The sequence below is a fragment of the Manis javanica genome, chromosome 10, assembly GCF_040802235.1.
Source record: "Manis javanica isolate MJ-LG chromosome 10, MJ_LKY, whole genome shotgun sequence".
Taxonomy (NCBI): Eukaryota; Metazoa; Chordata; class Mammalia; order Pholidota; family Manidae; genus Manis; species Manis javanica.
The window spans coordinates 54,229,886-54,251,898 of NC_133165.1; the positions used below are offsets into that span (position 1 = coordinate 54,229,886).

General features: G+C 42.7%; 1 protein-coding gene across 7 annotated transcripts in view; it reads left to right on the top strand.

Moving 5' to 3' along the window:
- The window catches only part of SYT17 (synaptotagmin 17), a 79,566-nt gene that overhangs the window by 42,550 nt on the left and 15,003 nt on the right, over positions 1–22,013 (top strand). For all 7 annotated transcript variants that reach the window (XM_073215517.1, XM_073215518.1, XM_073215519.1 and 4 more), the window contains 2 exons: positions 3,967–4,087; positions 5,674–5,829. In XM_073215517.1, the coding sequence (XP_073071618.1) occupies positions 3,967–4,087; positions 5,674–5,829 (277 nt within the window). The remainder of the gene's footprint in view (positions 1–3,966; positions 4,088–5,673; positions 5,830–22,013) is intronic.

Consider the following 22,013-nt stretch of genomic DNA (forward strand, 5'->3'; position numbering starts at 1 on the left):
CTGTACCCATTTAGCAGTCACTCCCCATTTCCTCCTCTTCTCAGATCCTGGCAACCGTTACTCTGCTTTCTGCCTCTATGGATTTACCTATTCTGGACATCTCATAAATGGAATCATACAATATGCGACTTTGTGTCTGGCTTCTTTGACCTAGCATAATGTTTTAAGGTTCATCTACACAATATTGTAGCATGTATCAGTACCTAATTCCTTTTTATGACTGAGTAACTTAGATTCTCTGGTGTGAATAGACCACATTTTGTTTACCCAGTCATCCATTGATGGACAGTTGGGCTGTTTTTACCTTTGGCTATTGTGAATAGTACAACTGTGAACATTTGTGTTCAAGTTCTTCAAGGAATGGAATTGCTAGGTCATAGGGTAACTCTATGTTTAACCTTTTGAGGGGATGCCAGGCATTTTAGCACAGTGGCTGCTCCACTTTACATTCCCAGCAGCAGTGTAAAGGGTTCCAGTTTCTCCATATCTGCACCAACACTTGTTATTTTCTATTTTTTTTTATAGCCATCCTAGTACGTGTGAGGCTCTTGGAATTTGGGGTTGTTTTTCTATTTTCTCTGTTCTCTCCCAATAGGCTGAACTCTCAATGGCTGGGATTGTGCTTTAATTTCCAGTAACATGGTGTAAGAGTTAATACATGGACTGAGCTTGTATCCTGTGTTTGCTTAGGATGTGATCTTGAGTGTGTCACTTGGCCTCTCTGAGCCTGAATCCTTTCATCTGTAAAATGGGAACTTTTAGGGCTGTTGTGGGGAAGAAATGAGATTTAACATTGGTATGTTGGGGGCCAGTGCCTGGCCCAGCCATGATTTCTCAATGAAGGTTTGCTATAATTATCATGACCTGACGTCCAGATGCCTAGGACTCAGTAACTATTGAATAAATGTTTGTTAAATAAATTAATGAACCCTTTGATATTGCTTGGTTAGCCCCCTTTTTGATTTCAACCAAATGTACCCCTAAATCCAGATGACCCTCTTATAAATTGATCACTCCCAAGGCGAGGCAGAGAGAGAGTGGCTGAATCATTGGGAACGCTTCCCTGGAAAAGTACTATGTGAAAACCTTGGTAAATATGTGTTTGGGGAGGGGTGGGCTAGGAGAGGGCAGCAAGCTTGTATCCTACAAAGGGAGGGAGGAATAAAAGAGCTTTGCTTATTTTGAGATGAAAATATCCTTCTTAGAGAGGGGATGACTCTGAGAAGCTGCCCTGTTGCTCAGCGACCCCCCTGGGGAGGGAAAGCAGGCTCAGCTTGCTCCACTCTAGAAAGGACTCCAGGACCTCTTGGGTGATGAGTGCCCTTGACCCACCTCGCTCCTCCTTCCATTTTCTGTAGAGGTCACTGGCAGGTGGGCAGGCTCTGGCAGGATCAGCCACTGTGCAGCTTTCTTTAATGGATCCCGTGGATCTTTCCAGAATCCATCTCTTAGCACACTCTAGGCTCACTGGCCTTCCCTGTGCTTCTGGAACACACCAGGTTGATTCTCCCTCTTCCCACCCCAGCCCTTGCTCTTGCTGCTCCATCCGCCTGGGGTGTTCCCCTCCCCACCTCACAGGGCTCCCTCCTTTACATCCTTCAGGCCTCCTCAAGCCTCACCTCTCAGAGGCCTTGTCTGATCTCCCACTTACCCTGCCAGTTGCCATTCCCTCCCCCTGCCTAAGTTTTCTGATTTTCTTGCAGATCTCCCATATTTGACAAGTGCTAATATTCTGCCATATTTGCTCACTGCAGATGCCCCCTGCTTTTAATCAATTTTATTGAGGTATAATTAACATAAAACAAATGTGCACATTTAAAATATATAGTTTGTTGATTTGGGGCAAATGCATCTGGGTAACTGTGAAAATTCTGCAAGCTTGTATGCCCAGGATGGGACAGCAGGAATGTAAAGGGGAGGACAGGTAGGGACCTAGTGAAATGAAGGGGGCGGGTCCCATGTGGGTGGAGTGGGGTGCACTACACTGTGGCCAGATGTTGCCAGGTGCCTACATGGGCCTAGACTTGCCAGACCTTCCTCTTTTTCAAGAAAGGCAAGAAATCCATATTTTTAAAGAATGTGAAATAACTTAATTTTTGAGTTTTATAATAATTAGAAGTAGTTACTTGTTTAAACATGATGTGGGCCTAACAAAATGCATCTGTAGGCTGCCAGTTTGTAACCTCTGGGTTAATGTGCCAGTTATTTCTTGTCTGGGGACTAACTCATTCAGTACAAAATATGGAAATCTTTTTGTTGGAATGTTCATCCAGTCAACAAATGTTTATTGAGTATCAACTGTGTGCCAAGCTTTGTTCTAGAGCTGCCACTTGATATTTGCTGAAATGACTGACATCTGAAGGGATAGAGGTTGTGGGGTAAAGAGGCAGATGGGTGGATGGATGGATGGTGAATGGCATGAATAAAGAATGGATGGACAGACAGATAAACAGATCAATCTGATCTTTTAGAGATACTTACTCAAATATTACAGATAAAATAATATAGTGTCTGGGAATTACTACAGAATAATATGGGGAGTCGAATGAGGGTATAGATAAATCAAGATTGGCCATGAGATGATAATTGTTGAAGCTGAGTGATGGTGGATATGAGGAGATTCCCTGTATTCCTTATCTTTTGTCTTCTTTTGAATATGATTGGAAATTTCCGATATTAAAAATATTTGTTTTAATGTCCTTACTAGTTAGAGATGCACTTGAGAAGATATACAGGTAAAATGACTTGGTTTAAAATATGATCTAAAATTTTTTATAAGTCAGGGTGTAGATGTGTTATGGTCTGAGTGTTTTTTGTCCCCTCCAAATTCACATGTTGGAACCCTACTGCCTAATGTAATTGTATTTGAAGATGGGGGTCTTTGGGAGTTAAGTCATGAAGGTAGATCCCCCTATGAATGGGGTTAGTGTCATATGAAAGAGGCCCCCGAGAGCCCCCGCCCCTTCCACTGTGTGAGGACATAGCAAGAGGGCCCTCACCCACCCGTGCTGGCCCCCCCGATCTCTAACTTCCTGCCTCCAGAATGTAAAGTACCCAGTTTGTGGTGTTTTGTTGTAGCAGACTGGATGGATGACAGTAAAAAATGATGCGTCCTTCAGCAAAATGTTGATAATTATTCTAACTGAATGATAGATATGGAGATTCATTATACTAGCCTACTTCATTTGTATATGTGGTTGAAATTTTCTACAGTAAAAAATAATTTTTAAGGGACAGAGACACGGGGGGATAGGTAGAAAAGTGAGGGGAATGGATAGAGAAGTGAGAGGAATGGGTAGAGAAGTTGGGAATGGGTACTCTTTAACAAGGGATGTCACAGGCAAGTGTTGCCATGGTGAGGCTAGAAGCATGAGCTCTGTTGTGGACTACAGATTGAGAACAGATTTGTCACCCAGATAGTTGCTCTGGAGGATACTCTGCCTCTCAGGTATCCTGCTGGGAGGCTGAATATGCTGGGATGCTGAATAGCATAGTGGTCAGAGGATCTGGAATCGGCCTCTCTGGGTCCAAATGTCAGCACTTCTACACCAGCTGTTATGCTGTTTAAATATTAAATGTTATTTAACCCCTCTGAGCCTCACTTTGCTCATCTATCAGATGGGAGTAATGATATATCACAGAGTCATTATGAAGACTGAAGTAATTACATGTCAGGTGCTTAGCACAGTGCTTGGTATATAGCTTTTATTTATTATCATTATTGATACATTTGTTACTCTGCTGTTGCTGCTATTAAGTGTTGTAAGAGCAGAAAGAACTTACCGATAGACAGAAAAAAACTAATTAGAGGCAGAGACTGTAAGAAGTCAAAGAAAGAGGCACCCACTGTCAGCTGATCCACCCACAGAAACCCATTCGTGAGCTGCTGAAATCAATTTCCTGCATAGTAGGTGCAAAAGGAATATAAGAAAAAAGCAACTTCCTGACCATTACCTTCCTCCTCAGAATGAAGTAGAACTGGGGGAGCTGCTTCTGTCACTGAATTATCTCCCAAGTGCTGGGAGACTGAATGTCGATGTCATTCGAGCCAAGCAACTTCTTCAGACGGATGTGAGCCAAGGTTCAGGTAGAGTGCAATCCTCTTCTCCTCCCATTTCTTTAATGAGCCATGTTTGTTTGATCCAAGGGACCCACCTTTTTTCTGGATCTCCGACACTATTAATAAGACCTTGTGAGGGTAAATAGCAATCAGAAGTAAGATATTAGGTCAAGAGAGAAAATAAATGATTGGATATCTCTTAAGATGAGGCAGATAAGCAATGCCATTTCACTAACCCCATTTGAATTGGGACTTGATGGAGACCAAGTGTGGTAAATCCTGAACACGAGATCCTCTTTATACTCATGCAGCCCCAAGGAAATGACTTGCTTTTCCAGAGGCTATGCCTGCAATGAAGACACCATGCTCTAGGTGGTGGTAGTGCGCATTGACCGTGCATTCTCTTCAGCGAAAGAGTGGCGGACACACCCTGAGAGTTTCTTCCCAGCTCATTTTAAGCATACTGTAGGCCTTTATAAATCCCAGCTCTGAAAAGACTGTTGCATGTAACGCATCTACTTTAGCAAACCAATTCAAAAATGACTTTTAATGAAAGGAACAGACTGCTTTCCATCTGTATGTAGCTTCTCCCATGATAGCAAAAAATATTATCATGAAAACAGCCATGGTCACTGGGATCTCTTCAGTTCAATAGTGGAAATGCTGTCTTCTCTAAGTGCACTAGCTAAAATAAATTACTTTTGCTATAAGGTGATAGCTGAATTTAGAAGACCTTGTACTCTCAAAAACCACATTATAAAAATAGAGGTTTTTAAAGGGGCCAGTGGAGGGAATGATATTAATGCTGGGAAGTTTAAGACTTACCACAGTGGGAGAGTCAGTATGATGAAATGACTGAGGAGTCCAGAGCCAGACTGCCTGGAAGCAAATCCTGGTTGTACTGCTTAATAATGTGGCCTTGGAGAAGCTGTTCAACCTCTAAAAGCCTCAATTTCTCCATCCAAAAAGTTGAGGTAATAACAGTATTTGTCTCATTAGGTTGTCTAAACAAAAATTAGGTAATGTACATGAATCTCTTTGTAAGCTATAAAGTGATCTAAGAATGACAGTTATAATTCTGCCATCTCTGTTCTCCTGTGTATGAGCTGAGGGCTCACTGACATGATGATGATTTTCTAGGGACGCACTGGGAGAGGTCCTAGGTCTTGCTCTCCTTCCATGGCCTGATCTTAAGCAACTCATTTCCTATCTTGACTCCTCAGTTTCTTTATAAAATGAACACAATGCCTAACACATGTGAGGAGCTCAATAAATTTTGGATGCCTGGAAGAAGAGAAAAAAGGAGGAGCTGATTAGCAGCTGAATTGGGAGAAAAGGAGAAATGGATAATGGATGGACAGAAAAATGGATGAATGAAAGGAGGAGTGGATGCTTGAACTGATGGATGGAAAGGTGGATGGATTGATGGAAGAACAGAAAGGTGAAGGGGAGAGTATATAGAAACAGAATAGTTGTGCTGTCAGATAGGAAGATGGATGAATGGATGGTTGGATGAGTAAAGGATGGGTTGATGGAAAGCTGAATGGATGAATGGGTGGATGGATTGGGTTTCATGATCTCCAATATTCTGTGACTCTGTGTCCAATTCTCAGACCCCTTTGTGAAAATCCAGCTGGTACATGGACTAAAACTTGTGAAAACAAAGAAGACGTCCTTCTTAAGAGGCACAATTGATCCTTTCTATAATGAATCCTTCAGCTTCAAAGTTCCCCAAGAAGAACTGGAAAACGCCAGCCTAGTGTTTACAGGTAGGTAGCATTCAAGACCCTGATGAACTCCAGGTGAGGCATATTCCACTAAACTGTCCTAGAGAAAGAAGGCCTCTAGATCAGGTGATGTCTAAGAACTTTATGCCTGGTATTCAGCTACCTTGGTTTGAAAACACTTACCATTTGTGAACTTGGGCAAGATTCATAGAACCATAAAGCATAATTGTTACAAATGTAAACTTAGGTGCCAGATTTCCTGATACTTCCACATAATTACTAAAGCATTTAGGGCAAGTTATTTGGCCTCTCTGAACCTCAGTTTCTTCATGTATAAAACATGGGCGAGAGTAATGCCTGCTACATAGATTTGTTGAGAAGATTAAATGACTTATGACTTTGAAATAATAAGTCACTATGTTAGTTTTGATGCTATGACTCAAGTAGCTTATAGAAAAACATGAGAAACTAGGATCACCTAACTCAGAGAAGCAGCTTTTGATGACTTCTGAGAGGACATAGTGTTTAAGTAAGTCTTCATGTGCCACTCTGTGGTTGAATTTAATCTCTTGTTCCCAGTGCATAATTTAATCTGTTGTTTCCAGGATGTATTAGTTATCTATTGCTACATAACAGATCACCCCAAAATTTAGTGACTTAAAACAACGCTCCATTTATTATCTCATAGTTCCTGTGGGTCAAGAATCCAATCATAGCTTTGCTCAGTGCTTCTGGCTGAAGTTCTCTGGCAAGGCTGCCATCAAGGTATTATTGACTGGGGCTTGCAGACTCATCTAAAGACTCAACAAGGAGAGGATCTGATTTCAAGCTCGCCTACATGATTGTTGGCAGGATGCAGTTCCTCACAAGCTGTTGGACTTAGGGCTGCAGTTCCTTTCTAGGTGTTGGCCAGTGGCCTTCCTCTGTTCCTCCCTACATGGCTTCTCCATAGGGCATTTCCCAGCATGGCATAGGGCTTCTGCTGGAGTGGGCAATTAAGGGAGCAAAAGAGGATGAGCAAGGTGGAAGCCAGAGTCTTTTTGTCACCTAATCTTGGAAATGACATCCTATCACTTTTTCCATATTCTGTTCATTAGAAGCAATTTAGTAGGTCCCACTCACTTTCAAGAAGAGGGGATTACCCAAGGGATGAATACTGGGAGGTGGGCTCATTGGGAGCTCTCTTAGAAGCTGCCCACCACAACAGAGAGTTAATAGAAGTAATGAGTGTTATTCCTTGCATCCTATCCACAACCGGGGCTGCACCTGTGTTATTGCTCATATTCTTCATAACCCGTCCCGTCAGGTCAGTATCGTCCTTGTCAGCTGACAGGGCTAGGGACTGAAGCTTAACACCTAAGCAATGTAGTCAGAGGCTCAAATCCTGGTAGTCAGGATTCAAGCTGTGGTCTTGCTTGTTCCAAAGATCAAGGGATCTGCATTTCCTCAAGCATCCAGGCAGTGCAGGCACTGGGGACCTGGCAGCACACTTTGAGGAATCCTGCTCCTGAGTAACTGGAAGCTGTCATCTGTTTAGAGCTAGTCTAAAAATCCTTCACTGTAGGGCTCCCAAGAGAAAAGGCTATGGCTGAAAAATCTGTGCCTGCGGGGCTTTCTCTACATAGGCTTATTGCCTCACATCACCAGGAATGCTCCTGCTCTCACACCCCTGCGAGGCAGGCTGGCCCTGGGCTTCCTCAGGTCCTGTCACCCAGACAGTCTGCATCCAATCTGGGGATGCCCACCCTCAGCAGACGTAATGATCCCATCTGATGCAGCCTGTGGTAGCTGCTGTGCAGGGCCCCCACTTTAGGTCAGGAGAGGACCCCAGGGGGCATTGAGAGCCCATATGGAAAGCCTGATCCTCTGATATTTTACTTAACATTTTATGACCAAAGTAGCACATGCTTGTTACAATGAGCGGCACAAGATGTGTATGGACAGAAAATCAGAAGAGCGGAGGTTAAACACATGGGCTGTGGAGCCAGGGCCTAGGTACTGGCTGTGTGGCCTTGGGCAAGATCTGTGAGCTTAGGTGTTTCTGTTCTGTACAATGGGGATGACCACACAAGAACACCTCAAGGGATCGTGGTGGATTATATGAGAGCAACACGTGATCAGTGCCTGACACCACCCGGCATGTAGCAAGCACTCAATAATTGTTAACTCTTATACAAGGAAATTTTGTTCTCTTCCTCATCCCCATTCCAGTCCCTTCTCTCTGAAGTCAGCACCCTTTAGCATCTCAGTGTGTGTCATTTCACACTCTTGTCCTTGTTCACATGAACATCATCCACATAGAGGAGATTCAGTTCCTTTAAAAAGTTATTCATTAATGCAAGAAGTGTGTATGAAGCACCTTCCCTGTGCCAGACACAGTTTCCAAATGCTATGAATATAGCAGTGGACAAAACAGACAATTCCTGCTCTTGTGGTTTCTGGACCATTCTGTAGACATCACTCTGAAACTTGTTCTTGTTTCATTAATGATGCATGTGTCCAATTCCTGTAGGTCAGTGCAAATACGAATGGACCTAGCTCTTTATTTTTAATAACTGCATTATATGCCATCCTTTGGAGTACTATGATTAAAGTAGAGTTTTGTTATTCATTCAGGAGGGTGAGGGGTTTGTAACAGAGCTTCAGAGAGGGTGATAAGACCCTCCCCAGAAAAATATACAAAAGGACAGAAAATTCTGCATACAGTTCAAAGGGGTGTTTTTTTTAGTCTCTTGAATTCCATGTGTGAATCTCATAAGGCAGAAGCCTCAAACTGGAGGGGCACTCCCAGCCCCACATACCCCCCAAACATCTCTCATTCCACCCACCAGACCTCAGGTGGCAGGTCAGCTGTACCCATCAGGCCTGTGCTGTGTCCATGCATGGAAGACCGGCTTCTTTTGTTTCAGTGGTGAGGGTTTGGACCCCTAGTTCAAGAGTTCCTCTCTTCAGGTTAAAAGCTCATTGAAATATATTCGTTATAGAGAAGGAAGGATTACAGACCTCCTTGCTCACTTAAGTAAGGGATTCACAACCCCGGCTGTGCTTCAAAATCAGCTGAGCCCATGCTGCTAGTCGCCAGACCCCACTCCCCATCACGCTGAGTCAGACGGACTAAACTGGAGTCCTGGCCTCTATATATACATCTGTATTTTTAAAGTACCCCAGATATTTCTAATGCTCAGTCATCAGGGCTCAGAACCACAGCTGCAGGTGGAAATCCCAACCAGGGGCCATGGGCTGGAATAATGGAAGAAATGTAGATGGAACTGGTATAGATCTAGGCAAAGCTACAATTCTCCTGAATTCCAATCTGTGAGGTTCTAACTTGCTGTATGTATCAGCTGGGGGAAGGAGCTGTCATCTCCAGGCTAAGGATCTGAAACCCAGCACATTAGCTTGTTTCCAAACACTTCATAACAAAAGTAAGGTTGATATGCAATTTAAGCATTTGCTGAGAATTCTGGTAAAAGCCTGTAATTAGATGGTGGGCTGGGCTTTCTGAGTAGTTCCATTCATGTGTGCAATGAGGGTTCTTCTGCAGTTTTCAGTTAGGTGATTTTTGCTGCAGAAGCTTAAAAGAGAAAAGGGGTAAATTGCTTTTTGACTCCTGAGATAGCAACATGTGGTCCAGAGGCCTCCTGGGAAAGTAAAGCAGAGTTGGCCACTGTGGTTATTGTGCTATTATTGGGAGGAGGTGTGGGGAAGAGAAAAAAGAAAAAAAAGTACAGCTTGATGGTGGCCATTCAGAAAATTAAAAATAGAATCACCATATGATCCAGCTATTCTACTTCTGGGTATACACCCGAAAGAATTGAAAGCAGGGCTCAAACAGACATCTGTACACCCATGTTCATAGCAGCATTATTCACAAAGGTGGAAAGATGGAAAGGTGGAAGCAACCCTAGTCTCCCTCAATGGATAAACAAAATGTGGTCTCCACGTGCAATGGCATGTGGTCTATACATACAATGGCATATTACTCAGCCTTAAATGGAAGGAGATTGTGACCATGCTTCTAACATGGATGAACCTCAAGGTCATTATGCTAAGTGAAATAAGACAGGTATGGAAGGACAAACACTGTATGACTCCATTTGTATGAGGTGCCTACAGTAGTCAAATTGATAGAGCCAGAAAGTGGAATAGAGGTTATCAGGGGCCAAGGGGAAGGGAGAATGAGGAGTTATTGTTTCATGGGCAGTGGTTTGGTTTGGGAAGATCAAAATATTCTGGTGATGGATAGTGGTGATGGTTGCACAATAATGTGAATTAATGTCACTGAGTTGTATACCTAAAAATGGTTAAAATGATCACATAGATTACATGCATTGTACCACAGTTTTTTTTTTTTCAAAAGAAAGAAAAAGGAAAGAAATGGAGTCTGAGTTCTGCAGAACCCAAGCAGGCAGTGACTGGGACGTTAAGCCTGGGCTCTTGTAGGCTATTATCCTCCTGGAGAAAGTCACCTTCCTTGCATTGCCACTCTGAGGGGCTAAGTGTCATGGTTACAGGCCAGACCCTTGAACCAGATACCCAGGGTTCACTATGTGATCTTGGTACTTTCCTTGGCCTCTCTTTGCTTCAGTGTCCTCAGCTGTAAGCTGGGAATAATGGTCCTTACTTTGGTAGAGTGTTGTCAAGTCCAAAATGGGTTAACATATGTAACGTCTTACAGTGGTGCTTGGCTCAGAGAGCATGTTCATGCTCCTAAGTATGAGTTATTATGATTGCTTGAAAGACCGAATTTATGTGGCCAGATGCCACACTGAGGCTTTTCTGAAAGTGGGTGGGGCAAATACACATAGATAAGTAATGCATTCTACTCACTTTGTCTACTCTGAGTCTGAGATTCTGTGGAAAGCCCAAAAAGGGAAGGAAAAACTTGTTTTACAGACTTACCATGGTGGGTATCATCTTATCTTCTGTCCCCCTCCCTCCCAACATTAGAGCAAGGCCCTTTTGTCTGCTTGGAGTTGAGGTTTTGGGGAAATCACTGGGTTAGAAGGAACTAAATATTATGTGATGCCCCTCTAGTCCTGTAGCTGCCTTGCTTTCCCCTCAGGACCCTGAGCTTCCTGGCTTTCTGAAAAGTGTTCAAGCCTCTGACTCATCTGGTGAACTCAGTCAAGAGGTGCTTGGCTTAGGGAATGTTCTCAGTGCCTGGAGGAAGCAGGGGTGGGGCACGCTGCCTGCAGAGGTAGCCTCTGATGGCAGAACGGGAGGGGGTTGTGACCAGCTGTCACGGGCAGGAGCCGACCAGGTGTCAATCCCGCAGACTGAATTTTTTTTGGAACACCTACTATGTGCCTGGCACTGTACTAGATGCCGTGTATTCAATAGAGAACCAGATGTTCATGACACATATGCTTTTGGATCTTAATTCCAGCAGGAAGATAGACAGACTTTAACTAAATGCCACACCAATGACAGTTCAAATGTGAATTGGTCGAAGGGTTATGAAGAAAGAAAGCAGGGTGTATTGCAGTGTGCTGGACCTAGTCAGGTGGGGTGAGAAGGTGACATGCAAACTGGGAGCTGAAGGTTGCAGGGGGTGAAGAGAGATCAGGCAGAGCTCCAGCCGAGAAGGGAAACTGAGGTCTGGAAGAGAAATTGAGGCTTACTTCACACTTTTAAGCCTGGGAACTAAAGGGCTACTGGTGGTCAGCATGGAAGACCCATGCCCTGCTGCCCACCTGTCCTGTTTGAGTTTCTCAAGGCAGCAACTGCAGGCTTAGAAGGGAGCCCATCAGTGATAACCAGGGTCAGGTGGCTGCAAAACACCTGAGAAGGGAAACCAAAACCAGGCAATAACCAACATGCCTAGCTTTGTGCCAACTCTTAGTATCTCTAGCTAGGACTAGAGAACGTGGTGTCTCAAACTTTAACATGTAGAGGTATCTCCCAGGGACTTGTTAAAATGCAGATTCTGACTCAGTCAGTCTGGGGTGGGACCTGGGATTCTGCATTTCTTTTTAATTTTAATTTTAATTTAATTTTATCAAATACACATCACAGTAGTTCAACAGTCCCCCTCCCCCTGACCCCAGCACTTCCCTCCCCCTTGGTAACCACTAGCCACTTCTTAATGTCTATAAATCTAATGCTGTATTGTTTCTTCTGTTTTACTTTATTTTTATATTTCACAAATAAGTGAAATCATATGGTACTTGTCTTTCTCTTCCTGGCTTAGTTCACTGAGCATAATACCCTCTAGCCCCATCCATGTTGTTGCATAATAATAGATTTCCTTTCTTTTTATGACTGAAAAATATTCCATTGTGTATATGTACCACATCTTCTTTATCCAGTCATCTATTGATGAACACTTAGGTTGCTTCCATATCTTGGCTCTTGCAAACAGTATAGCAGTAAACATAGGGGTGCCTGTATCTTTTTGAATGAGAGATTTTGTTTTCTTTCGGTAAATTCCTAAGAGTGGATTTACTGGGTCAAATGGTATTTCTATTTTTAGTTTTTGAGGAACCTCCATGCTGCTTTCCACAGCGGTTGGCACCAATTTGCAGTCCCACTAGCCATGTAGAAGGGTTCCTATTTCTCTGAATCCTTGCCAGCATTTTTGTCTTTTGGATAGTGGCCATTCTAACTGGTGTAAGGTGATAATCTCTTTGTGGTATTAATTTGCATTTCCCTGATGATTAGCGATGTGGAGCATCTTTTCATGTGCCTGTTGGCACTCTCTCTATGTCTTCTCTGGAGAAGTGTCTGTTAAGGTCCTCTGCCCATTTTTTTATCAGGTTATTTGTATTTTGGATGTTGAGGCATGTGAGTTCTTTTGGATGTTAACCCCTTATCAGATAAATCGTTTACAAATATATTTTCCCATGCTGTAGGATGCCTTTTTGTTCTGCTGATGGTGTCCTTTGCTATACAGAAGCTTTTTAGTTTGATGTCCCACTTGTTCATTTTTTATTTTGTTTCTCTTGCCTGAGGAGATGTGTTCAGGAAATAGTTGCTTGTGTTTATATTCAAGATTTTTGCCTATGTTTTCTTCTGTGAGTTTTATGGTTTCATGACTTACATTCAGGTCTTCTTCGATCCATTTAAAATTTACTTTCATGTATGGAGTTAGACAATAATCCAGTTTCATTCTCTTACATGTAACTGTCCACTTTTGCCAACACCAATTGTTGAAGAGGCTGTCATTTCCCCATTGTATATTCATGGCTCCATTTTCATATATTAATTGACCATAAATACATGGGTTTATATTTGGGATTTCTATTCTGTTCTATTGATCTGTGGGTCTGTTCTTGTGCCAGTACCAAATTGTTTTGATTCCTTTGGCTTTATAGTAGAGTTTGAAGTCAAGAGTGTAATCCCCCCAGCTTTGTTCTTCTTTCTCAGGATTGCTTTGACTATTCAAGGTCTTCTGTGGTTCCATACGAATTTTAGAACTATTTGTTCTAGTTCATTGAAGAATGCTGTTGGTATTTTGATAGGGATTGCATTGAATCTGTAAATTGCTTTGGGCAGGCTGGCCATTTTGACAATATTAATTCTTTCTATCCATGAGCACAGGAGGTATTTCCATTTATTGGTGTCTTCTTTTTTCTCTCAAAAGTGTCATGTAGTTTTCAGAGTATAGGTCTTTCACCTGCTTGGTTAGATTTATTCCTAGGTATTTTATTCTTTTTGCTGCAATTGTAAATGGAGTTGTTTTCCTGATTTTGCTTTCTGCTTGTTCATTGTTAGTATTTAGGAATGGAACAGATTTCTTTGTCTTAATTTTGTATCCTGCAACTTTGCTGAATTCAGTTATTAGTTCTAGTAGTTTTTTAGAGGAGTCTTCAGGACCTCTAGGACTATGCTGAATCAAAGTGGTGAGAGTGGGTATCTTTGTCTTGTTCCGATCTTAGAGGGTTTGTTGTATATGGCCTTTATTATGTTGAGGTACATGCCCTCTATACCTGTTTTGTTGAAAGTTTTTTATCATGAATGGATGTTGAATTTTGTCAAATGCTTTTTCAGCATCTATTGAGAAGATCATGTGGATTTTATCCTTTTTTTTGTTAATGTGGTATATGATATTGATGGATTTTTGAATATTGTGCTGTCCTTGCAGCCCTAGAATAAATCCCGCTTGGACATGATGGATGATCTTTTTGATGTATTTTTGAATTCCATTTGCTAATATTTTGTTGTGGATTTTTACATCTCTGTTCATCAGGGATACTAGTATGTAATTTTTTTGTGGTGTCTTTATCTGATTTTGGTATTAGAATGAGGTTGAGCTCATAGAATAAGTTTGAAAGTATTCCCTCCTTTTCTACTTTTTGGAATGCTTTAAGAAGGATGGGTAGCATATAGAGAGAGGGTCATGTTTCCTTATCCATCCTGCCACTCTATGTCTTTTGATTGGCACATAAAGTCTGTTTACATTTAGGGTGATTATTGATAGATATGTACTTACTGCCATTTTATTAATTGTTTTCTGCTGTTTTTTATATCTCCTCTCTGTTCCTTTCTTCCTCTCATATTCTTCTTTTGTAACTTATGGTTTTCTTTAGTGTTGTAATTGGATTTCTCTCTTTAAAATTTATTTATTTTGTGTGTGAGAATTTATTGTAGGCTTTAGTTTTGTGGTTATCAAAGATTCAAGGATAGCTTTACTATGTAATAGTCTATCTTAAATTGCTGATTACTCTATTTCAAACAGTCTAAAGGTAATTTTTTTCCTTCTTCTTCCTCCTCCACATTTTTCATATTGGATGTCATAATCTGCACTTTTTGTCTATCCCTTGACTGATTTTCTGTATAGTTGATTTTGCTTCTTTGGTTTTGTTTTAATTTTGTACTTGCTTGGTAATTAGTTGGAAAATAAACCTTTACTGTGGGTTTATTTTCACTGATGAAAGCTATTTAGCCTTAGGTCATTTCTATCTACAGTAATCCTTTTAGCATATTGTGTAAGACTGGCTTAGTGGTGGCAATTCCTTTAGCTTTTGTTTATCTGAAAATTGTTTAATCCCTGCTTCAAATTTAAGTGATAATCTCTCCTGGTAGAGGATTCTTGGTTGGAGGTCCTTCTGTTTCAATACATTAAATATATCATGTCACTCCCTCTGTCTTGAAGAGTTTCTGTTGAGAAGTCTGCTGGTAGCCTGATGGGATTTCCTTTATAAGTAATCTGTTTTCTCTCTCTGGCTTCTTTCAACACTTTCTCCTTATCCTTGATTTTTGCCGTTTTTTAAATTACATGTCTTGCTGTTGTCTTGGTGGGGTCCCTTTTGTTAGGGGATCTCTGTGCTTCCATGACATGAGTGTCTATTTCCTTCCCCAAATTGGGAAAGTTTTCAACAATTATTTCCTTAAAGAAACTTTCTATCCCTTTGTCTTTATCTTCTCTTTATGGTACCCCTATTAAGCAAATATTGTTTCATTTGGATTGCTCACATAGCTCTCTTATTCTTTCATTCCTAGAGATCCTTTTTTCTCTGTGTTACTCAGCTTCTTTGTTTTATTGTTCTTTAATTTCTATTTCATTTATTCTCTCTTCTATATGATCTAATCTACTCTTAAATCCCTCCATTGTATGTTTCATTTCAGAGACTGTATTCTTCAGCTCTGAGTGGCCCCTTTTCAAGTTTTCTGTCTCTTTGTTGAAGACCCCTGAGATCTTGAATACTTTTCTGTAAATCTGTGAGCATGTTTATGACTTTTATTTTGAGATCTTTATCAAGAATATTGGTGATCTCTGTTTCATTTAGCCCTCTTTCTGGGGTTCTGTCTCATAGTTTTAATTGGATCAGATTCCTCTGCCTGCTCATTTTATTGGGGATTCTGTGTTTTTTCCTTTGTATTAGATGTTTCTGCTATGCTTTCTGGTCTAAAGGGTAGTAGCTTTATGAAGAAGGTGTGCTCTGGTGCCCAGAAGCTCAAGGTTCTTTACTCTCTAGTGCCTGGTTCTGTTTTTGGGGGGCCCCAGTTGTTGGCATGCCATGGGTATTGCGCCTTTCTGTCTGGCTTCTGTAGTCATCTAAGTGTGTGTGGGAAGTTTGATTGAGTTGCTGCCTTTGTGGTCAGCTCAGGAATCTCTATTGAGTTTGCTGTGTGTGAGGACACCCTCTGCCTGGCCTGCAGCTATGGTGGGGCTGCAGGGTTAATGGGGTGGGTGGACCAGTGTGCCCCAGCCAGATGCACAGCACTGGGTTGGGACACCCACAGGTAGGAAGAAGCTCTTGGGGCTGGCTCCTCCAGGTACATTTCTGGTTGGGCTGAAATGGAGCCAGGCAAGCTGGGAAAGTCTCCTCTACCTGCCAGGCAGCAAAGTCTGATGCTGGTGCTGGGCAAAGTGGGTTGTTTCCAGCAACATGCAGTGAGGAGCCTCAGGGCTGCATTGCCAGCAAGGCGATGGAGCGTCTGGACCTCCTAATCTGTTGGGCGGAGAAGGGCTAGGGAGATAGGCTCCACCTGCCCTTTCTCCTGAGGAGAGAGCTCCCTTAACCCTTTTCACCTCTGGTACCCCTCCCACTGCTGACAAGTCTTTCAAGCTGCTGCCTCTGCTCAGGACTGGCAGAACATGCCTGCCCTCCACATCGGCTGAAGTCTCAGCCTCCCAGAGTGTCCCACCTGCCCCTGGTGTCCAGATAATCACCAGAACCCAGTGTAATGTGGGCTCATGCTCCCAGAGCAAATCTCCAGGGCCAGGTGTGCAGCACTTCTGGGCTCCTACTCCCTGCTCTGTTCCTCTTTCTCCCTTCTGTAGGTCAGGATGGGGGAAGGGCTTGGGTCTTACTCAGTTTTGGCTTTGCCAACTCACCCTTTTCTGTGTAGTCTCTCTTTTTCCTTGGGTGTAGGGGGTCTGTTCTGCAGTCTCCAGGCTGTTTTCAGGGCTAGTTGAATTTGCTGTATTTTCCTCTTTATGTGTTTTTGGGAGGAGGTTTCCATCTTGCCTTCTATTCTGCCATCTTTAATCTAATAATCAGATTCTGCATTTTTATCAGCACCCCAGTGATGCTGATACTGTGGGTCTGCAGACCACACTTTGGGGAGCAAATATATAGAAGACCCAGGATGTGCATCAGGGTGAGTGACAGCCATTCCACATGTGTTAGAAAGAATCAAACTCAGGCAGTGATCCTTACCCCTGCACCATTAGACTTCCTAACCCTGTCTGTATATTAGTATGACATGGGGACTTAAAAAAAATCCAGATGCCAAGGCCCCAGCCCAGAGTAACTGTATCAGCCAGAACATCTGTATTTGGGGAGTGGTGTTTTTCAAAGCTCCTTAGGTGGTTCTCTTGTGCAGCCTGAGTTGATAGGCATTTGCTGTACTGTTCTCCCTCCCTGCCCACCCTGCTGTCTGCTTTGAGGCCACCCAGGCTCCTCTGTGAGAGTGACTTCCAAGGCACCTGATCTGTTTTCCATAATTGCTTGGCTTTCTGCAGCTGTAGCATCAAATTGGTTAATTGAGTCTGCTGGTGAGATGAGATATGTGGGGAGGCATGGCACAGAATGAGATGGGAGGTCTGGAGCACAGTGCTGCTACCCTCTTGCCTGGAAAGACCTCAGGTTTGAATGGGCACCAGAGGTCATTATGAAAAAGTGCTAGGGTTTGGAAAGCAGAGCATTGGAAAAGCTGAGGGTCTCTGGCAGAGGCCAGAAGAGGAAGCCAAGCTGAGAGGGGTATAGACATTCTGCAAGAACCAGAAGATCCCTTGGGTTTGTTCCAAAACACAGATGTTCCCCAGCATCTGGCCTCAGCCTTCCTGTGCCACACCATCTCTGGGCACTTCCCAGCAGCTTCTGTCTTCTCCCCTCCCAGTCCGACTTACTGGGCACCAGGCCCAGCTCTGCCTCCTAGAGAAACCATTGCACAGCCGTTCTGAGTGCGGATTAGAGTGAGACACAACTTGGTCCAAATGTCACCTTTAACACTCAGCAAATGTGTTGGTAAATCAAATCCCTTTCCTGAACCTCAGTTTTCTCCTCTGTTATAATCTTCCAGTCTCAGTGCCTCATATAAAAAGCTTTATCCTTTTATATAGTTAGTGCCCAATGAATACCAGATACAAAGATGATGATGGATGATGATGATAATGATGATATTGATGGCCCCTGCCATAAACAAGCAGACACTGGAATTATACAGACTTGGATTTGAATCTTGGCCAAACTGTTAACCAGCTGTGTGACTTCAAGCAAATGACTTCACCTCTCTGAACCCCAACTTTCTCTTGTCTAAAAAATACTATATCATTCCTATGATCAGCATGGGACCCATCCACCCCAGAAGTGGCCACTTGGAAACTCATACCTGTTGTTCTAATAGTTGCAGTGTGTGTGAAGGTTGACATGCTGGCACTTTGAGTTCAGTAGATCAGCCCAGCTGCCTGTGGTTGTCTGCTCAGCACCTCACTCACCTAGTCACCATCACCCCAAGGCTGCCAATTGGTACAGTGTCCAGGAGCCAGGGGTTGACCTGGCTGTCAGCCACAGAAACCAACTGGTGTGTGCTCCGTGCAGTGCCCTAGGGTTGGCGGTGTGTGAGAGGAGCTGGCAGCAGGCACTTGGCTCCAGACCGAGTCACAGGAAATGAGCAGCAGAGAAGGGAGGGTAAAGCCTCCACATTCTAGCCAGGTGGTCATGAAAGCAGGGCCCTGGGAGCTGGAGTGTGGGAAACATTGCAGAGAGGAGGCAGCTCTAGTAGGCCCCATCAACTTACGCATGAACTCCTGGGTTCAGCCTCAAACTGCACATGAGCAGACATGACCCTAAACAGTATGTGAGAGACTTTGAGAATGGACTACAGGGTAGACTGCCATGAAGGTCCCAAACTGGCCTCTGGGGGACACATGTGAGGCACAGATATGAATAAGACTGTAACAACTTTGGAACTGAGTTGACATTGGAATAACAGCACACAGAACGCAGGTTAGAACATGTGGTCTGAACCTAACCTAATCAATTGCCTGCTACAACTAAAAATTGAACATATTCAATAAGATTTAAATAAGACCTAGACTCTCATTACATAAAATTCAAAATGTCCAGGATACAATCTAAAATTACCTAGCTTGTGAAGAACCATCAAAATATGGCAAATTCTTAGAGGAAATATAATGAGCAGACATCAACCGCAAGATGACCCAGATATTGGAATGATGCTCCAAGAAATAAGGGTGAACCCTCTTCAAAAAGAATGTAGGGACAAGAATATCAGCAGATCAACAGAGAAACAGAAGACATAAAAAAGAACCAAATGGAAATTTTAGAATAGAAATGTACAGTGACTGAAATAGATTTTCACTGGATGGGCTCTACAGCAGAATGGAGGTGACAGAGGAAAGAGTGAACTTGAAGACAGATTAAGAGAAATTACGTAGTTTGAGCAACAGAGTAAGAAGATCGGGGAGAAAGAGGAACAGAAGGAGAAAAAAGAGACTATGACACAATATAAGAAAGTGTAATGTTCATGTCATGTGAATCCTAGAAAGAGAGAAGAAGGAGAGAATTGGGATGGAGATGGGCAATTCATCCTCCCCCCCCCTCCCCAGAGGACTCCTGAATTCCTTACCAGGTTGTTGGGCTTCCAGCTCAGCAGAACCTATATGGACCTTCCCTTTCCAGAAAGCATTAAAAAGTCATGAGGAGGCAGTATTGCACTGTGGTTGAAGTCAGCCAGACCTGGCTTCAGACTCTGTGTGGCTCTGTGGGCAAGCTGTCTTAACTCTCTGAGCTTCAGTTTCTTTGAACAATGAGGATGGGGACAATAGTACTTATATTTATCATGAATCTTCTGTGTGTTCATTATCTCATCCAATCCCCAAACATGTAAGGTTTGATCTAATTTATGGCCATTTCTCACACGGAGAAGCTGAAGCTCAGAGAATGGAATTGCAATGAGCTGAGCAACTGCAGTCTGAGAGAAAGGCTCTCTCACAAGACCGCCCTTACTTCAGACCAGTTGGCTACACATTTGGGGTCTTTGTAACCACCCTAAGGTTCAGTAATTCACTAGAACAGCTCACAGAACTAAGGAAAGCACTACTTGTGTCTACAGTTTTATGATGGCAGAAGGATACAAATGAAAATCAATCCAGGAAAGACAAACAGGGCAGAGACTAGAAGGGGTCCAGATCCCAAGCTTCCAGTCTTCTTGGAATCATGGACGGTGTTACCGCCTCCTCATCATGAAGTGTAATAATGTGCACAGAAAGTTGCCAAATGGGAGATTGCTCAGCCTCTCCTGTCCAGAATTTTTAGTGGGGCTCAATCACATACTCTCCTGTTGTTGACCTCCAGCCTCCAGCACCACCTCGAAGTCCCGCTAATACCTTTAGTCATCAGTTTCTCTAGGAGTCTGAACTGATAGTGCATGGCCCCAAATCTCCCATTGTAAATTACATTGTTAGACTGTCCAATGACTAGAGCCCTCTGGCAAATATACATTCTGCACGACATTCCAGGGATCTAAAGATCACCTCCCAGGAGCCAAGGGCATAAACCAGATCTCTCTTTGGGTAAGGTGAGTTCTTCACCATCCAGTAAGTAACTAGTCACCTGTGCCAAGTCATCCAGGTGAGTGGTTGAGCCAGGCTTCCAACCCAAGCTGATTGGTTCCAAAGCCTTCCTCACTCTTAACCACTATACCTTGAGGTGTATATGAATCTTGTTAAATGCAGATTCTGAATCAGTAAATCTGGGAGGGGCTGAGCATCTGTATTTCTTTCTTTCTTTCTTTCTCTCTTTCTCTCTCTCTCTCTCTTTCTCTTTCTCTCTTTCTTTCTGAATTATCTCTTTTTCTTATTAAGGTGTCATTGATATACACTCTTATGAAGGTTTCACAAGAAAAACAATGTGGTTACTACATTCACCCTTATTATGGAGTCCCACCCCCATACCCCATTGCGGTCACTGTCTATCAGGGTAGTAAGATGCCACAGTCACTATTTGTCTTCTCTCTGCTACACTGTCTTCACTGTGATTCCACACATATCATGCGCACTAATCATGATACCCCACAATCCCCTTCTCCCTCCCTCCCTGCCAGCCCTATCCCACCCTTCCCCTTTGGTAACTGCTAGTCCCTTCTTGGAGTCTGTGAGTCTGCTGCTATTTTGTTCCCTCAGTTTTACTTCATTGTTATACTCCACAAATGAGGGAAATCATTTGGTATTTGTCATTCTCTGCCTGACTTATTTCACTGAGCATAATACCCTCTAGGTCTATCCATGTTGTTGCAAATGGTAGGATTTGTTTCTTTCTTATGGCTGAGTAGTATTCTATTGTGTATATGTACCACCTCTTCTTTATCCATTCATCTACTGATGGACACTTAGGTTGCTTCCATATCTTGGCTATTGTAAATAGTGCTGCAATAAACATAGGTCTATTTGAATCTGAGAACGTGTTTTCTTTGGGTAAATTCCTAGGAGTGAAATTCCTGGGTCAAATGGTATTTCTATTTTTAGTTTTTTGAGGAACCTCCATATTGCTTTCCACAGTGGTTGAACTAGCTCACATTCCCACCAACAGTGTAGAAGGGTTTCCCCTTTCTCCGCATCCTCACCAGCATTTGTTGTTCTGAGTCTTTTCGATGTTGGCCATCCTAACTGGTGTGAGGTGATATCTCATTGTGGCTTTAATTTGCATTTCCCTGATAATTAGTGATGTGGAGCTTCTTTTCATGTGCCTATTAGCCATCTGAATTTCTTCTTTGGAGAACTGTCTGTTCATATCCTCCACCCATTTTTTTAATAGGGTTATTTGCCTTTTGGGTGTTGAGGCATGTGAGTTCTTTATATATTTTGAGTGTTAACCCCTTGTCAGATATGTCATTTACAAATATATTCTCCCATACTGTAGGATGCATTTTTGTTCTGCTCATGCTGTCTTTTGCTATACAGAAGCTTTTTAGCATGATGTAGTCCCATTTGTTCATTTTTGCTTTTGTTTCCCTTGCCCAAGGAGATACATTCAGGGAAAAGTTGCTCATGTTTATATTCAAGAGATTTTTGCCTGTGTTTTCTTCTAAGAGTTTTATGGTTTCATGACTTAGATTCAGGTTTTGATCCATTTTGAGTTTACTTTTATATATGGGGTTAGACAGTAATCCAGTTTCATTCTCTTGCATGTAGGTGTCCAGTTTTGCCAATACTAGTTGTTGAAGAGGCTTTCATTTCCCCATTGTATATCCATGGCTCTTTTATTGTATATTAATTGACCATACATGCTTGGGTTTATCTCTGGGCTCTCTAG